At 41.9% G+C, this 17,822-nt stretch overlaps 1 protein-coding gene across 1 annotated transcript in view; it reads left to right on the forward strand.

Moving 5' to 3' along the window:
- Positions 1-17,822, forward strand: part of EEFSEC (eukaryotic elongation factor, selenocysteine-tRNA specific) — a gene marked incomplete at its 5' end in the record, with an annotated part of 132,879 nt that overhangs the window by 25,480 nt on the left and 89,577 nt on the right. Inside the window, 2 exons of the mRNA XM_082487799.1 lie at positions 12,003-12,210; positions 15,815-15,911. Of these exons, the coding sequence (XP_082343925.1) occupies positions 12,003-12,210; positions 15,815-15,911 (305 nt within the window). The remainder of the gene's footprint in view (positions 1-12,002; positions 12,211-15,814; positions 15,912-17,822) is intronic.

Consider the following 17,822-nt stretch of genomic DNA (forward strand, 5'->3'; position numbering starts at 1 on the left):
CGAGTGGAACCGACTGGTCTGAGCTTCAGCTTTTGCCTTTCGTTGGACCCTCCGTGAGCCGTAGGAGACCTGAATAAGCGCGGAGGTGGGAGCGGGAACTTCCCATTTTGCAGGACTGCAGCCTCCATCGCCAGGGTGTGCCAGAGCAAGCGCCTCTTCAGTGGGCTCCGCTTCACTGGGGGCTACTCCCGAGTAGCTGACTGTATACAAATAGCTATGTACGTTAATGTAATAACAAAGGAAAGCATGTGATTGCCCTGGTTTGAAACTACATGGGTAGAAATGGCTTTTTGACTTGCATATTTTATCTTTACTATGGAAGTGAAGGAAAAAAATCTACTCTCACACTTCTAAAAGTATGTTTAAAGTGAAATAGAGCCTTTCCCTGTCTGTAGAAGCGTGTATCCTTAGCGGTGGCTGTTGGCTTGTGCTGCTCTTATGCGGAGGCTGAGGGAAGGTTAGGTGTACTTACCTTCTGTTTGGGTTGGGGGGAAAAGTGTACGAAATTATTCTGTAACCTAAATCAAGAAGATTCATGGCAGTCCCTTTTTGGTAGTGATTTGTATTTGGGAGGGTGGATTCTGTTTTACTGTGTATTTTTCTACAAAACTACGTGTAACTCTAATGTGTGTTTTTTTAACAGTGAATTTAGTCTCATCATAACGAGGGCTCGCTGTACTCGCCTGGTTTTGGAATGGTCTCTCTCCTATATGGGTGGAAACTGCAGAAGTGTTTGGCCATTTCTCAGGCTGGTGCATTTGACCTCCCTTGGCCAAAGAAGAGTAAAGACTTCAGAATACATCTTCTCTGTAACCATTGCTGCTGACTGAGCAGTGCAAGCCCGTACCGTTCTCTGAATAAGTAAATCAAGGAGTCGTTGGAAAGTAATACATTGAGAGATATCAAGTCAACAGCTCAATGCTAAATTTTTGTCTGTGTCACAGGATCGAGTGTATCCTTCCCGCCCCCCCCCCCCCCCCCCCCCCCCCCGTTTTCAGAGTTGCCCACCTCAACTCCCAGGCCCGTTGCACGCTGGAATTCCCCGCTGTTCCCCTCGCGCTGCAGCTGACAGACTTCACACGTGTTTCAGAAGCACGCAGTGAGAAAACTTATTCAAAGTATTACTTACTTTGTAGTTAGAATAAAACACTTGAATGTTGCAGGGAAAAATGGACTTTAAAATAATTGGTCTGCATGCATAGTTGCTCTCCCTGAAACTTACCTTCCCATAATAATTAATTACTTAAGCCTAAGATCTCCAGGTGTCCCTAGAAAAGGCATATGGGAAAGTCTTATTCTATGCTCTTGTGGATTTTTTTTAAAGTGCCCCTCTTATAGTGTTGTTCAGGTTGGAGTAACCTCTAGAGGTCATCTGGTTTTACCCCTTAAAGGTGAGCCAGCCATCTCTAAGTGGGCCACCTTTAAGCTAGATCAGGTGTCCCAAAATCATTTAGGGCTTCATGGATGACCTAGTGTACAGCACTTCTCTGAAGGGGCTAAAGGCAGCGCAGGACTCCTTACATTCTGGAAAGTCTTGCAAAGGATCTCTTGGTCACCTTCTTCCTATGTTGCAATGCTTTTTTTGAGAGAGTTTTCACTTTAAGGTTTGTAGGTTGTTTTTTTTTCCCCTCAATAAGTTGTCTGTTTAATATAACCGTATTCCCATGTGTAACATTGCCATAGCTAGATCAGCATATAATAACAACTTATTGGAAGATGTGCCTCAGTCTTTCTTAGCGTGACCTTCGTAGAGACCTTATCAGCTTTGTTCATGCTCCTTCAGCATGGCCAGTCAAGCTTATTGACATACTCTAATCATTATAGGCATTTCCTCCCTTTGAAGAATACAGACTTGTTTCTGACATGTAGTTAGAACATAATCAAATAAGCAAGATCCTTGGATGACTTGACAAAGGAGAGGGTAGAGGCCTTCATTGCCTTTAATCCTCTTCAGGACAGTATAGCACACTGGTTCATCTGGGAGATGAAGTATAAAGTGTATTCCAGGTGGATTCTTGTGTGAGGTCTTGTGCAAAAGAACCCTTTTATTCCTTATTAGCAATTATCTCTTTCCATCACTTACTATTTGTAGCTGAGTTGAACTCAGGATTACAAATAAAAAACTGTAAAAGACAGGTTATTTGACATATAAGAAATGGACTTCTTAGAGTTCTGCCCTTGCGGCCATCCCGCTTTCTCTTTGTAGCTCTCAGTTTAGGAAAAGCCTTAGTGGCTGGGCTTCATTTGAAGGGAATCTGTGCAACCAGTGGTTTCTTTATTGTTCAAAAACCAAATAAAATGCATATAATTCTAAGCTTTACTGTGCATTCGGGAAGAAGTCTTGTTGGTTGCTAATCTGACCCTTGCTATCCCATGCTGGGTATCCCGAGCTATGCAGAGTTTGAAGCTTCACGGCTCCCTGTTTTTGCTTACAGCTGCTGAAATCTTTAGGAATGGCATGCTTGGGAAACAGTGCCGGGACGCTTGAACTCCACAAGTTCCTGTTTTCAAAGCGTTTCCTAACGAAAGTTGTGGTATTGGTTTTGATCCATGATTTGCATTGCTTTACAGAGGGTTTCTTCATGAGTAATTCATGTGCTCCAGTTGTGCGTGTGTCTCTGCCCCCGGACACCTCCTATTTCTGTTTAAATTTGGGGAGATTTCCTATCCTGTAAAACGTCTTCCTTATTCATCGCAATGCCTCCCCTAAGGTACCTAGCAAGATCCTGTGCCACTTGTAGCATCTCCCAGGGTGTTACTGTATACGAAAGCAGAGGATAATTTAGTTGTATCTGAATAAAGATTCTTAACAAAAAAAAAAAAAAGGCGGGGGGGCTGGGAAGGGGGAAGTGTCATACTCACTGCATGATATAGACAATATTTCCTGAGACAGGAGATACTGACCTCAAAGAACTTAAAATAAAACATTGATTTTATTTTTTTGAAAGGGGAATAGGGGAGGCAGAAATGGTAGAATAGTTGGTCTTTTTATCCTATGTGCAGATGAAATTGATTAAACCTTAAAAACTCGCCTCAGTCCACCCGGTTTATTAATTGAAGAATTTCCTCTTCCCCAGAATGGGAAGTGCACATTAAAACAGAGCTTTGCCCCTGAGTAGCAATGATACTTGAGAACAGTACATTTTCTACAATCCTATTTTCTCTTCTGCGCTAGAGGAAATCCTAACATGGTAAAAAGCATATTTAAAAAAAAAAAAAGTATGTTTAAGGAAGTCCTCTTTCATTTCCTTGTAAAGCATGAAATCAAATTATAGCCCATGGCCCACAATTATTTTATTTTTACATTTCAAATTCCATTTTCTGCTTCCTTTCGGTGCCTGTGAACAGGAGTTGTACTGTTTGTGCAAAGTCAGCTAAAAAGATTACCACAAACAGAACAGGACACAGTAGCTTAAAGAAGCCACAAGTCAGAATATGTACTTAGATTCTGTGCTGGTGTGGTATGCAAAACCTCCCCCGCATACACGCAGGGACTCGGCCCCCCTCCTCTTCCCTCCACTAGCCCAGGTTTTACCGCTTGGAGCCAAGTCGGCTTTATACTGATGGATTATTGGGAATCTAAAATACTAAACTTACACTGGCCAAAATAATAGTACTTGTAGATGCTGTAATATTCTTGAGCTATGTTTCTTGAAGATAAGATAATTGAGATTCTGCCTATTTATTGAAAATGCCTTTTGGCTCTCTTTTTCGGTGAGGATGAAATTGCTAGTTAGTTTAGTGCTTAAGAGTTTATAACAGAATGGTTCTGAAAGTGGGGACAGTGCACGTATAATAAAATAGTAATAAGCTTTGGAACTAATAAAGTAATATGAGAAGCTGAAATGCTTTGTTGTTTTTTTTTTTTTTCCCTAGACCTAATAATGCCCTCTTGAACATACTGTAAATGTTGCATTTTACTGTATGGCTCCATCTACACACAGCTCAGTCCGGGAGTTTGGGTACATAATTTACAATTGTGCAACAGGTTGCACAAACGGAAGGTGTTTTGAGTTCGTGTATATGCAGAACTGCAACAACCTCCGTGATCAAGGTTGAAGGAGATTTGTTATTTGAGACGTAATGTTCTGTTCCAAAATAAACATGGCAATTGCAGCACTTTACAGTTTTAAAAGATGCAGTGTGTAGGTTGGGTTACTCGCATGGCGTTTTCCTGCAAATCCTGGCACAACAAATCTGGGTTTACTAACTGTATGCTTTTGCCTAAGGATGTGAGGCAGTAGCATGTAAACATTGTGAAGTTTGTCTACTTTAGCTTCAGTAAGCAAAATCAAGTGTGCTTCATTTATATAAACTGTGTGGAAATCAAAGGCGGGTGTGACACAACACATTCACAAGGAGTGAATCTAATGCAGGGGCTGAAGGGCTGCAGCCTGGTTGCCTCGAACTCCGGGCAGCCCTTTCTTCCTCTTTCGGTAAAGGTTTGAAGATTATAATGTAGTAAATAACACAAATGCAGAAAATGCAGTGAATTTTCTCCTAAAGATTAAAAGTTCGTCAATGCATACTTTTTTTATTTTTCAATGCATACTATTCTTCAGATCTATCTATCTCTCAGGGTTATCTGTCTTTTTTGGTGAACGTGGACAGCAGCTGATGAGTTCTTTCAGGATCAAGGGTGAGAGCTGGCTGTGAATGATGTGATGCAAGTGGTGTAATTTTGCTCTTCCCTTGGAGAAATGGAGCCGATGGCCAGTTTAGGGAAACCGAGTTGCTGGTGGCTGCTGCCTTCTGTGCTTTTGAAACTTGCTGTAATCTATGATATCTCTGATTCAACTGGTCCAATGAGCGAAGAGTAATAAATTACTTCTCTGACTGTTTATAATCAGATACTGCCTAAAATTCAGAAACCAAGAGGGGGTTGGATGTGATTGTTCAAAGCAGGGGCTAGGCTGTTTCCTTCCCTTCTCTGGGAAGGTATTTTTCTTAATACCTGGGAGTTCTGTGTTCCCTGTCACTTCTGTAGTACAAACGAGCGCCACTGCCCCCAGGTTGAGCCGGCACTTCTTGCAGCCTTTTCCCTGTGATGCTGTGCTGCCGCTCTTGTTGCATTTTTCCCATCTCTGGCTGTCATCCAGATCCTCTCTGTTCACGTGTTATCTTTCTTGTTTGTTTTTCTTCACTCGGACTATCTGCTTTACTTTGTGTTTTCGCTGCGGTTTAGCTCCTTATCTTGCAATATAATTCCCATCTTTCCCCACCCTGTTGTGTTTTCTGATGACAACTATTTTGTTTCAATTTACAGGGCTACATCCAAGCTGTATGTCATCACACGAAGGATACTCCAATAGTTGATCTTTCCTTTTCAAGCAAAGTGAGAAATCACACGTCAGGAAGACTTTTTTTATTTTATCTGTCTTTTCTGTAGAGGGAATTGTTTGAATACCTTAGTTTAACTTTATCCATTGAGTCTATATGACCTGCTTCAATGCAGATAAAATGTTTTTCTTAATTGCTGTGCTTCCTTATATGCGCCCTGTCCTTTGCATGTATTGCTGCTTCATTTAGAGTAATTTCAAGCCGTTTGCCTGCTTTGAGGGCTTGAGGAACTCTCATCTCTCCCATATCACTCTTCTTGACCACGTAGGACTATATCTTGTCTCTGGTTTTGAGCAAAAGCAAAGTGTGTCGGTTCTTTTTTTGTTCCATTTCGCCCAAGAGCCCAAGGGAGGTGTTCTGTGGTCATAGTGCAGGTTTGAGTGATACTGCATCTTCTTTTGTTACTGGTTTTTGGAGTTGCTTGGTATGGCTGTAATATTTTTATGTCGCAATTAAAAGGTCTTTCCAAGTGAGATTACATACATGAGACTGTTCTTGGATAATCCATCCTCACTTCACTTTTCCTAGTTAAATCTTGCTCTGCTGTAGAAAATTCTTCAGGAATGTTGTTCCTTTTGTTGACTGAAATCCAACACGGTAGTGAGTTGATCAATTACTAGTGTGATACAGATTATGTGGATAGTGAATACGAAGCTAAATGTATTGTAAGTCTGCTATTACTATTTACATGCTCTGAGGAAAAAGTATACTGAATGAGACATTCCACGTTCAGTGGGGGGGGTGTTACAGTTTTGTCCTCTTGGTGCAAGTGACCTGCCAACCTCCCTGATTAGAAATGTTGCATTTGTGAATCCCTGTGCACTTTGTTTTGACTTTCCTAGAGTATTTAATGAACTATTATGCATGGGTGAAGGGCAACTAAGGAAATGGGTTATAGAATAAAACAAAATGTAAAACCATCTATGAGAAGAATGAGGGAATAGGAAGAAGGTGAATTGTCATAAGATGGCTTATTAAACAGCTCAGAGGAAAGTTGTGGAACTAAATCTCAGCATTATCTTTTTTTTTTTTTTTTTCCCATGTTACCTAAGGGTCCTGTAAACTTGAGCATTCATCTCTTGATGTGCATGAGTAGACGTGTACAAAACACCTTCGTGCCTTGGGGAGAATGCAGTCAAAGTATTTTTGGCAATGCTGTCCTGATCTTTCTCTTGGTTCCATGACTGCATTGAAGGGCAGCAGCTTCCCACCTCGCCTGGGTGCCAGCTCTCCCTGTGCAATGCTTTCTGTTCCATCTTGCAACAGTCAGCCTCAACGAAGACAGGGCTGAGGTGCCTCTATGCAAATGCATGTAGCATGGGGAACAAACAGGAGGAGCTAGAGATGTGTGCACACCTCCAAGGCTGTAATCTCATTGGCATTGTAGAAACCCGGTGGGATGACTCCTATGACTGGGGTGTTGGCATGGAAGGCTACAGGCTCTTCAGGAGAGACAGGCAAGGGAAACGAGGAGGCAGTGTTGCCTGATATGTCAGGGAGCAGCTAGAATACATGGAGCTCAGCGTAGGGATGGATAAAGAGCCAACTGAGAGCCTATGGGTCAGGATTAAAGGGAAATCGGGAGCAGAAGACATTACAGTGGGGGTCTGCTACAGGTCACCTGACCAAGAAGACCGAGTGGATGAAGCCCTCTATAGACAGATAGGGACAGCATCACGTTCACAGACCCTGGTTCTCATGGGTGACTTCAACCACCCCATCATCTGTTGGAAGGGTAACACAGCCAGGCATAGGCAATCCAGGAGTTTCTTGGATTGCATTGAGGACAACTTCCTTCTCTGAGTGGTTGAGGAGCCAACGAGGAGAGAAGCTATGCTGGATCTTGTTCTTACCAACAAGGAGGGGCTGGTAGACAGTGTCAAACTCTCAACAAAGGGTAGCCTGGGCTGTAGTGACCATGAAACAATCGAGTTTGAGATCCTCAAGGCAGCAAGGAAGGTGCGCAGCAGGCTGACCACCCTTGACTTTGGGAGAGCTGACTTTGGCCTCTTGAAGAATCTGCTTGGTGTGGTGCCATGGGATGAAGCGCTGGAGGGAAGAAGGGCCCAAGAAAGTTGGTTAATATTCAAGGATTGCCTCCTCCAAGCTCAGGAGCAATGCATCCCTACAAAGAGGAAGGCAGGCAGAAAAGCCAGGAGGCCTGCGTGGATGAACAAGGAGCTCCTGGGCATGACCAAAATGAAAAAAGAGGCCTATAGGGAGTGGAAACAGGGGCAGGTAGCCTGGGAGAAGTACAGAGGAATCGTTTGAGCAGCCAGGGATCGGGTTAGACAAGCTAAAGCCCAGATAGAACTAAATCTGGCCAGGGACATCAAGACAAACAAAAAATCTTTCTTTAAGTATGTCAGCGAGGTGAGGGAAAAAAAAAAAAAGACTAGGGAAGACGAGGGCCCTCTCTGGAAGGAAACCTAAGAGCTGGTTACCTGGGACAGAGCTGAGGTACTCAATGACTTTTTTGCCTCAGTCTTCACTGGCAAGGACTGCAGCCACACTGCCCATGACACAGAATGCAAAGACGAGGATTGGGAAAATGAAGAACCGCCTACTGTAGGAGAAGATCAAGTATGAGACCACCTGAGGAACCTGAAGGTGCACAAGTCCATGGGACGTGATGGGATACATCTGTGGGTCCTGAGGGAACTGGCAGATGAAGTCACTAAGCCACTAGCCATCATATTTGAGAAGTCATGGCGGTCTGGCGAGGTTCCTGCTGACTGGAAAAGGGGAAACATAACCCCTATTTTCAAAAGGGAAACAAGGAAGACCCAGGAAACTACAGGCCAGTCAGTCTCACCTCTGTGCCTGGCAAGATCATGGAGCAGATCCTCCTGGAAATTCTGCTGAGGCACATAGAAAACAAGGAGATGATTGGTGACAGCCAGCATGGTTTCACCAAGGGCAAGTCATGCCTGAAAAGTTTGGTGGCCTTCTACGACGGGGTTACAGTTGCAGTGCACAAGGGAAGAGCAACTGATGTCATCTACCTGGACTTCTGCAAAGCGTTTGACACTGTCCCACATGATATCCTGGTCTCTAAATTGAAGAGACATGGATTCAACAAATGGACCACTTGGTGGGTAAAGAACTGGCTGGACGGTCGCACTCAGAGAGTTGTGGTCAATGGCTCGATGTCCAAGTGGAGAGCAGTGACGAGTGGCGTTCCTCAGAGGTCGGTACTGGGACCTGTACTGTTCAACATCTTTGTCGGCAACATGGACAGTGGGATTGAGTGCACCCTCAGCAAGTTTGTCGATGATACCAAGCTGTGTGGTGAGGTAGGCATGCTGGAGGGGATGGATGCCATCCAGAGGGACCTGGGCAGGCTGGAGAGGTGGGCCCAAGCCAACCTCATGCAGTTCAACAAGGCCAAGTGCAAGGTCTTACATCTGGGTCGGGGCAATCCCAAGCACAAATACAGGCTCGGCAGGGAATGGCTGGAGAGCAGCCCTGAGAAGAAGGACCTGGGTGTGCAGATTGACAAGAAGCTCAACATGAGCCAGCAGTGTGCGATCGCAGCCCAGAAGGCCAACCGTATCCTGGGCTGCATCAAAAGAAGTGTGGCCAGCAGGTCAAAGGAGGTGATTCTGCCCCTCTACTCCACTCTGGTGAGACCCCACCTGGAGTACTGCATCCAGCTCTGGAGTCCCCAACATAAGAAGGACATGGACCTGCTGGAGCGTGTCCAGAGGAGAGCCACGAGGATGGTCCGAGGGCTGGAACACCTCTCCTGTGAGGAGAGGCTGAAGGAGTTGGGGCTGTTCAGCCTGGAGAAGAGAAGGCTCCTGAGAGATCTTATTGTGGCCTTCCAGTACCTAAAGGGGACCTACAGGAGAGCTGGGGAAGGACTTTTTACTAGGGCGTGTAGTGATAGGATAAATGGGAATGGCTTTAAACTGGAAGAGGGCAGGTTCAGATTAAACATTAGGAAGAAGTTTTTCCCGTTGAGGGTGGCAGAGCACTGGAACAGGTTGCCCAGAGAGGCTGTGGATGCCCCATCCCTGGAGGTGTTCAAGGCCAGGCTGGACGTGGCCTTGGGCAACCTGGTCTGGTGGGAGGTGTCCCTGCCTATGGCAGGGGGGTTGGAACTTGATGATCTTCAAGGTCCTTTCCAACCTAAACCCATTCTATGATCTCTTATGAACTGTGGCCAGTTAGCACGTTAAGGCTTTGGAGGGGAAGCACAATAGTGGTACTGAGGCACATGTTTGTGAGCTTGGGTATGCTGCTGTTTCCTTGACTTGTAATGGTGTTTTTGTCTGGAGTGTCGTGATGTATTTTCTGGTGTTTCTAGAGTTTTTCTATGGACTGTACAGTTATTTTGCCTTTGTTCATATTCTCTTTGCTCTGAAATGCCCCGAGGTAGACATTCCTGACCTTCTAGCAACTGGGCTGATGATTTTTATGGCTCTTTTAAAGTGCTGCTAATAGATTAATAAATACACCAATTACAAGTATTTGCTTTATAACAAATGTATTCAAAGCAGTTGATTTAGTGTTTCAAGAGAAAGTGGCCCTTGTACTGAAACTGCATGTAACAGTTTTAGTGCAGATTTTGTCTCCTGTTGGAGGGAAGAGATACCATGTGCCACATACAATGCATCTTATCAGCCACCCTTTTCAACGCCAGGTTTGGATCTGGTTCCTTTGGCTTAATTCTGGAGCATAAGGATTGCTGTGCTGTAGTAGTTATACATATATATAACTTAAGCTGCAGCTTTTGTTATTTTTACTAGATGCACTGTTTATAGTATTAATAATCAGTTTGACTCAGTGGCTTATTAATTCCCATTCATTTTAAGGATCTCATTGGTGTAGTAAGAATTGCTGTGCAGTTTAGTTAAATACACACGTTGTATTAAGTTTAAAAAACCCCACCCTGCTCTACGTGCTCACAAAAGTGCATGCATTCTGGTTCTTCGGTGTTTTGTCCCATTTGAAATATTTTAATGGTTCGTTCCCCCTGCTTCCTGTCCCTTAGGTCTGCACTTCACTATGGTGTATAAAGTCTGAGCCTTTTGTACAGCCTTGATGATGCTTGTGTTATAATTTTAAGTAAGTTCTAGGTTAGTACAATTCTTGAAACAATAAAAATGAAAAATGCTTTTGAAGATATTAAACTCTATCTTAAATTTGTTATGGAGATATATTTGAAATGATCGGTGAAGGTTCTGCAGGAGCTTTGGAAATGTCATAATTATCCAGCTAGCGCTCTGAAGGGTTTAGCATTCATTATTACAAGATGAAAGCTTTGGTAGGTTGAAAATAGTCATTTGTTGTAACCATAACTTCTTTTTTCTTGTTGTAGCTCCCACCCATGCACTTCAACCTCAGAATGATTTCCTATCCTGAGTTCATGGGAATTATGAACAAGGGTAGCTGTTGTCATAGCCACTGTAAAAGCTTTAAAAAAAAGAGGAGGGGGAGGAAGGTTGGAAAGGGCGAAGGAACAAGGAACAGTTGTATTGATTATTTTTTTTTGTTTGTTCTGATCAAAAGCTTAAGGCAAATACTTAAAGTACTTAATTTCACAATGCTGCAATTTTGCATAATTTCTAACTTCTATCATCTTTCAAAATGTGGGGTTTTTTATGTGACTTTCTGGTAGTTCAGCTTTAGATTTTAAGTTTTTTATGTTTAAACTTCTGAACACTAAATCTCTTGCACCTTACTTCATTGGTATTCAAAGTATTTCAGCTACTTGGAGACAGAGTTCTGAATGTAGTTAGTGGAAGGCCCAACATTCATCAAAAGCTTCCTTGAAAACTTACTTAAATCCATGAAATTCAGGTTGCTTCAATCAAAGGATTAAAGGTTCATGGGAACAGAACTTTGAAAAAAATAAAATAAAAATAATTGATAAGCATGATAGGTAACTTCAGCCTAAAATTTAGGAAATTTTTCTTGAAGAGATCTAAGAATGGGATCTGTTTGTGGCTGTGTGTGAAGGTAGGTATGTATGTAGATCTGAATTGGTAGTTAATGACACTATATTGCAGGGTTTAGATCAACTTTTCCTCATACTGAGAGACTGTAGGAATTTATTTAGACTTGGGTAAACCTGCTTCTGGTGGCAGTCATCTTGTTTTTTCTTTTATCAAATTTTGGGCTGTGAAAGAAGAAATTGTGGGAAGCAGGTGGGCACTGGGGATTGCAGACGTAGTTTTGTGTACGTAGCGTGGCACGTAGGTGGCTCGTATTGGGGTTGTTCAGAGTGTGCAATTGTCTGCAATGTTGCATGTTTCTTTGGCTGTACTATATTCTTCATTAGCTTCTTATGTTATCTTGTTTAATTGAGGCAAGTGTCATGCTTGTGTTGTTGCAAGGGTAGTCTTCTTACTTTTTTTTTTTAATTTTGAATGCAGTGATAACATCCTTGAACTTGAGCCATTAACGTGGAAGAATATATAAACTATCACACGCTTCCATATTTTGTATAATCTGGTGGTAGCATATATAATAACTTAAATTCCTGAGGTCTTATTTTCAAACGCAGTCATGCATTCAGTGCTTACTTTGACTTGTGTTTTGTTCATCTTTTTGGTCATTTGTACGTATCCTGACAGTTTTAATGGAAACTACTTGAGAAAATGATCCTTAATCTTTTTATGCTGCTGCAATACTGACTATGAATTCTCCTCCAGGTGCCCAGATTATTGATTTGATGATGCTTGTAATAGACGTGACAAAAGGGATGCAGACGCAGTCAGCAGAGTGCTTGGTAATTGGGCAAATTGCCTGCCAGAAGATGGTGGTAGTTCTGAACAAAATAGATCTCCTTCCAGAGGAGAAGAGACAAAGTGCCATTGAGAAGATGACTAAGAAAATGCAGAAGACCTTGGAAAACACAAAGTAAGTTAACAGTAATATTAACAGCTAACTTGTAACCAAATGTTTAACGAAAATAACTTCACCCACATTTCCCTGCCGACACGCTTCTAAACGCACCAAGTCTGGCCCCTGCTAGGTGAAATACATAGAGACATCTAGCAAAGATGGTGAGAAGAGAGTGGAAGATTACCAGAAATTCAAATGCAGTCCTGAATTTGTATCTGCTGGTGTCATGTGTAGAGAAATATTTTCCTATAACGACACTTTTCAGTTTAAAAGGCTGCTGGGAGTTCAGATTGGATAAAACAAAGCCAGAATACCCATGTGAAGAACTGGGTTTTCTTTTCACTGTTGAAAAGAAAATGTTAGGGCTTCCCCTTAACTGAGGGCGAAAAATGTGATTGCCCTAACTAGGGAGAGCAGAATGATGGAAGTTCATATAATGTAATGTGCCTCTGGCTCGAATGATGTTTGTCAGTCCTGTTTAGGTAAATTGAGGTGTACGTAACAAGTGGAGTGCAGTGAGATTCATGAGTGGAAATATGGCTGTTATGAAGTGGGAAGATACAGTACAGACACAGTACTCATTTGGTGGCTGCACAAATTGAAGCACAGCTTCCCTTTCAATTGTGCAACAGCCAAAATAGTGACTACGAAGATCTCGGTGTCTTTCCAGTTCCTGTGTTGGGTCTGTTCATTTTGCTGAGAACATTACAGAAGTCACCAAGAAAGTGAAACTCTCTCTTGTCAACTTAGACAGAATCCTACAAATTTCAGTTCTCTCCGGCTGCTTTTTATTTTAAGGGCAAATAAATACAAGGTTGCTTGGTTTTCTCTGTAGGGTGCTGCCCCTTGTTTTACGGGAGCTAGAGAAAGGAGACACCTGCAATATCTCAAAGCATTTTGGATCAACAATTTTTTTTATAGCTGTGAGTCTGATCAAATTCTCAGATAATCCCAATGGGGATAGCATTGAGGGTAATAAAGTTAATAAAAATTTAGAGATAATTATCTAATGGCTTTTTTGTGGTTTTATTTGATTATTTTGAAAGGTAGATGTATAGAATGTGAATTAAGCAGCATTACAATTAATAGTTATTTTCTATCTGTTTCTCATCTATGCCAAGAAGTTAATGATGTTTGAGAAAGTTTATCTTGGTATACTGCTTACTTTTATTTCGTCCTTCTTCTAAAGTTTGTTTATTCTTCTTGAAGGGTAGTAATTGCTGCTGCAGGTGTTAGTTCATTCTTGATTTTGTCCGAGATGGTATTGTGAATGATTGGGAAAAAAGACCTCACTAGTTGCATGTTCATAAAAGGAAGACAATTTTTTCTAAGGAAACTGGTGTTCAGAAATACTTTATGTACACTGCTTGAATTAAATCTTCTCTTTATATCCTGCAGTACAGGTGGGTCTTTACAGCATGTCCTGAAAATTAGCAGCCTTTGTCAAAACTGAAGGGGGAAGTGAGTTTTTGAAACGGGTGACATGCTAACTGGGAGGTCCTTACCTCTAACCACCTTTTAAAACAAGGATGTGCATCAGCTGATCACAACAGCCGTGTTTCCAACTGGAGAGAAACGGTTGTATCGCAATGTTTTAATTTACTCATTTGAACTCTGGATCCTAGAAATGCTCTTTTATTGGATGTCTGTGTATTGTTCTCATAACAAAAATTCAGTTTTTGCATGTGCACTCTGCTTTATGGTGCTCTGAAAGCACTGCTGACCTGGGCCTGACTGTGAAGTGCTTGTCCTGTTGTATCTCGGGCTTGAGTTGTTTCTCAACAGCCGCTTTTCCCACTTTACTTTGAATTTCCAAATGCATGTTCTCTAACTGTTTTTGTATTTCTAAACTACTCTTATTAGCAAAGCGTACCCTGAGACTGGGTGACAGCTGCCTCTAACCTTAAACGCTTGACAATGAGGGTTTTTTTCCAGGAATAGTTTACTTTTTGACGATTATTTCTCTACACACACCGGCACGCGTGCATAATTCCATAGCAGTAAGGAAATCTGAAGTCTCTTGCAGCTATAGAGTAGGTGTTGCCCTTGATGCTGGGGAAGTTATTGTAGTCAGGACATTCCATGGAAGGTGGAAAAAATAGACAGAGGAAAGCAATAGTCGTATATTTGCATAGTTTGACACTTGTAAATTTAACCTAATCAAAACTTGCTTGTTCCATGCATTGGTGCCAAAAGTAAAAGCAAGCTGTCCCTATGAATGAAATTGCTATTTTTTCATAGGTTTTTGCACATGCCAGCTTTTATCTTTGTCCAGCAGGATCTAAACTCTGACAATAAATCGGTGTGATGGACTAAGAGTTTTAGTAGGGCTGAATCATGTTTGGAAGTGCCTCCAAAAGCAGTATATGATTACTCCAGTTTGTTCTGGTATATGGAAAAAGGAGTAAAGCACCTGGTTTAGCATAAACTTCTACTTATTGATATATAATACCCTACAGTATTTGTATGAAAATAAACTTCCAAAAGTTTTATGGTTAATCACAGAAATATTCAGTGCACATTTTTATTACCCTTTATCCCTAGATGCCTCAGACTTATGGCATATAAACAAAGAAAATTCCTTATATGCTCGATTACTGTTTGGTCAGTAAATGAGCTCCCTCTGTAGAATGTTACGTTTCTTTATCAAGGTACTGTCTTTTTCCTCCCAGCTCACTTCCTTTTTGATAAAATTTGTAGGAGGAGGGTGTCAAAAGGATGACAACGATAATTATGTTTGGTCTGAACGTGTTGCATAAGAATCAAGTATCTATAAGAATCATCTTTTTTGTTTTATTGCTGATTATTATTCCATTGCTTTAATATGTATATCTTACACGGTTGATCCCGAATTTCTGCAAAAATGCAATAGCAATTTGACTTGTAGTCTAACTTTCCAAAATGTAGGCAAAACAGGCTATCTGACTATTCAAACACTAGGTTTTAGAGAGCAAAATTTATGAGTTCAGTCAGCAGACTTTTAAAAAAGCTGTGGAATACTAAGGACTTGAACAGTAAAATTCAAAATTAGCAAGAGAAAAGCTAAACTGAGGCCAATGGTGGAGGTACTGCTCTTCTCTGAACCTTTGCATGTTTGAGATTGTGGGTTTCATGAACTTTGGTTTCAGTAGATCTAGATCTTTCTGTTGTCTTCAAGTCTTGTGGTTTGCTTGCGGACTCAGGTAGATGTTGTGTTGCCATCTTGCATTTGGCTCCTCTTTTGAAGGTTATGGCTCTACAGCCACCTTTATAATTGCTTTAATGAAAGCTGAAAACAGTGCTAGTCTCCAGGGAAAATGGCTTGAATGGAAAGCCACTGCAGTAAGGTTGGGTAACAGAACCTTGCTTCTGAAATAAATTTGAGGTCTTGCTTTTAACTGCCACAGAGCCGAATCGGTAGCTAATATTAAACAGGATTGAAGATTTCATAGTGAAGTCCAGTAGCGCAGATGCTAGTAATTAAAGAAAAAATTGTCAGTTCTTCGCTGTGTGGAAAGAGCTATAAATCAGAATTTGAAGGAGTTTCCTTGCCTTCATTGTCAGATGAGTCTGGAACTACTTTACATTGACACATGTAGGAGATCTGTGGTCTAATGGTGGGAGTCTTTCTCTCTTTCAGGTTCTGTGGGTGTCCTATTGTTGCTGTTGCAGCAAAGCCCGGTGGACCAGAAGCCCCAGAGTCTGAGAATCCGCTAGGTGTTTCTGAATTAATTGAGGTACCTGCTGAAGAACATAATAACAACATAAAACACGCTTGAACTTTTCTTTAAGTCTTTTGGAGTATATTGTATTGGTATCTAGAGCTGAGGAACTCCTTCATTAATGTCAGCTTTAAGAAATATGATTCTCTAGGCATTCCTTCCAGTGAATGGAGAAGCTGAGGTTGCATGCCCCCAGAGTGGATCTTCTTTTTCAACTACTAGGTTTCAATACCTTTGAATAGCTGTGTCTTAAACAGCTATCACACGTGTGGTGAAATTGGTTTTAAAGTTGTAAAGAATTACAAAACATAATGAATAAAAACAGCTTTAAAATTCTACCATATCCTCGGTAGGTGCTGTGTTATGATTGTACCACAGTTAAGAAAACAGTAAAGTTGTGGTCAGGCACTCGTAAGTTGTGCTTTGGAAATTGTCTCCTTCCTTCATGTATGTATTATGATCCAGTGTTTAAGTGCATGACTCTTCATTCTGAACAACCCCTACCCTCTTCCTTGCGCAGGATGGACAGGGCTCAACTAGTGAGCAGGTAGTCCGTATTTTATTTTAATTGTCATTATTCTCTGTGTGGCCTCATGACTCCATTCATATACTGCTCTGCATTCAGAATGATTAATTTCCTCCTGGACTTTTCTTTGGCACACACTGCTGTGGTCATGAGCACTTGGCAAACAGTTAATTTACTTCCAAAAGACTTATAGGAAGTGTAGAGGTGACTTTAATCCATATTTAGATTGAGAAGCTGAGGCATAAAGGAGTTAAGTCCACCGAGTTTACTAATTTTAGTTGCCAAATTTGAGGAAACTAGGAACTCTTTCGGGATGTGCTCGTGTTCAGATCATAGCACCTGCCAATTCTGATTGCAATTGTGAGTGCTTAGCACTTCTGTTAAGCTTTGAGGTTTCTATTTTGACAGTTTGTGGTGTACAGTCAGTGATTACCCGTGGAAAGTTTCATTTTTAAGAGAATGACAATACAGGGGAGTTCTGGTATAAGCAAGTATAGAATCCATTCTCTAGAGGAGCACCACCTGCCTTCCCGATAAGACCATTTTTCTCTGTGATAGGCTGCCTTACTCACTGCCTGCCTTGCACATCTGCAAAAGATAAAAAGCATGGCCTGGATTTACCCTGTGCCCTGAATGAGCCAGGGCCTGGAAAAAAAAATATATGATTGTATAACTAACATTATATCAGACCCATATGAACAAGAGAAGACTTTAAGCAAACTGATGCTGTACAGGTATACTTAGTTCCAGCAATGTGGGGTGGCTGGTGGGAGAGAAGAAATTCTCAGGTTTTCGAAAAACTGAGTCATATGGCATGAAGCTTATACTGTGACGGGCAGGACACTTACTAACTGCTCTCAAACAACTATTTTAGCTTGTCGTAGACTTGTCACCCTTTCTGTGAATAAGCTTTAGGGAGAAGTAGCATCTTTGCCCCGGAGGCGCGCCACTGTTATTTGCAGACAGCAGAAAGTAGTCCTAAAACAAAGGTATCGGTCTTTGCAGACTTGACAAGGTCTGATTTGGACCCTGCCAGGTTTAAAATACTTGCAAATTGTTGAAGTTAGGGTGCGGCACCAGTCATCAAAAGCCTAGGGATGACTGGCCCAGGGCAGCCTGGCTTGTCGTACCTCCTCCCAGGCACGTGTGGTCTGCCGTGGGCACCGGGGTGTGATGTGGTGTATGGCCTTAGAATAGACTTAGCAAGACTATTGCCCACAGCAATGCCTAGAGAGGTGGAGATAGGCAAGTCCATAGTTCTGCCTTCATCTGGTTCCAGGTAGATTTACCCGAGGTCTTCCCAAGGCTTAAAACCTTTGAAGGAAATACCCATGTTGCAGCTGTTTCTGTCAACTCTGAGACTTAATATCAGCCGAGCTGGCAAATGCTGCGTGAGCCCT

This window comes from Vanellus vanellus, assembly GCF_965231255.1.
Source record: "Vanellus vanellus genome assembly, chromosome: 9".
NCBI lineage: Eukaryota > Metazoa > Chordata > Aves > Charadriiformes > Charadriidae > Vanellus > Vanellus vanellus.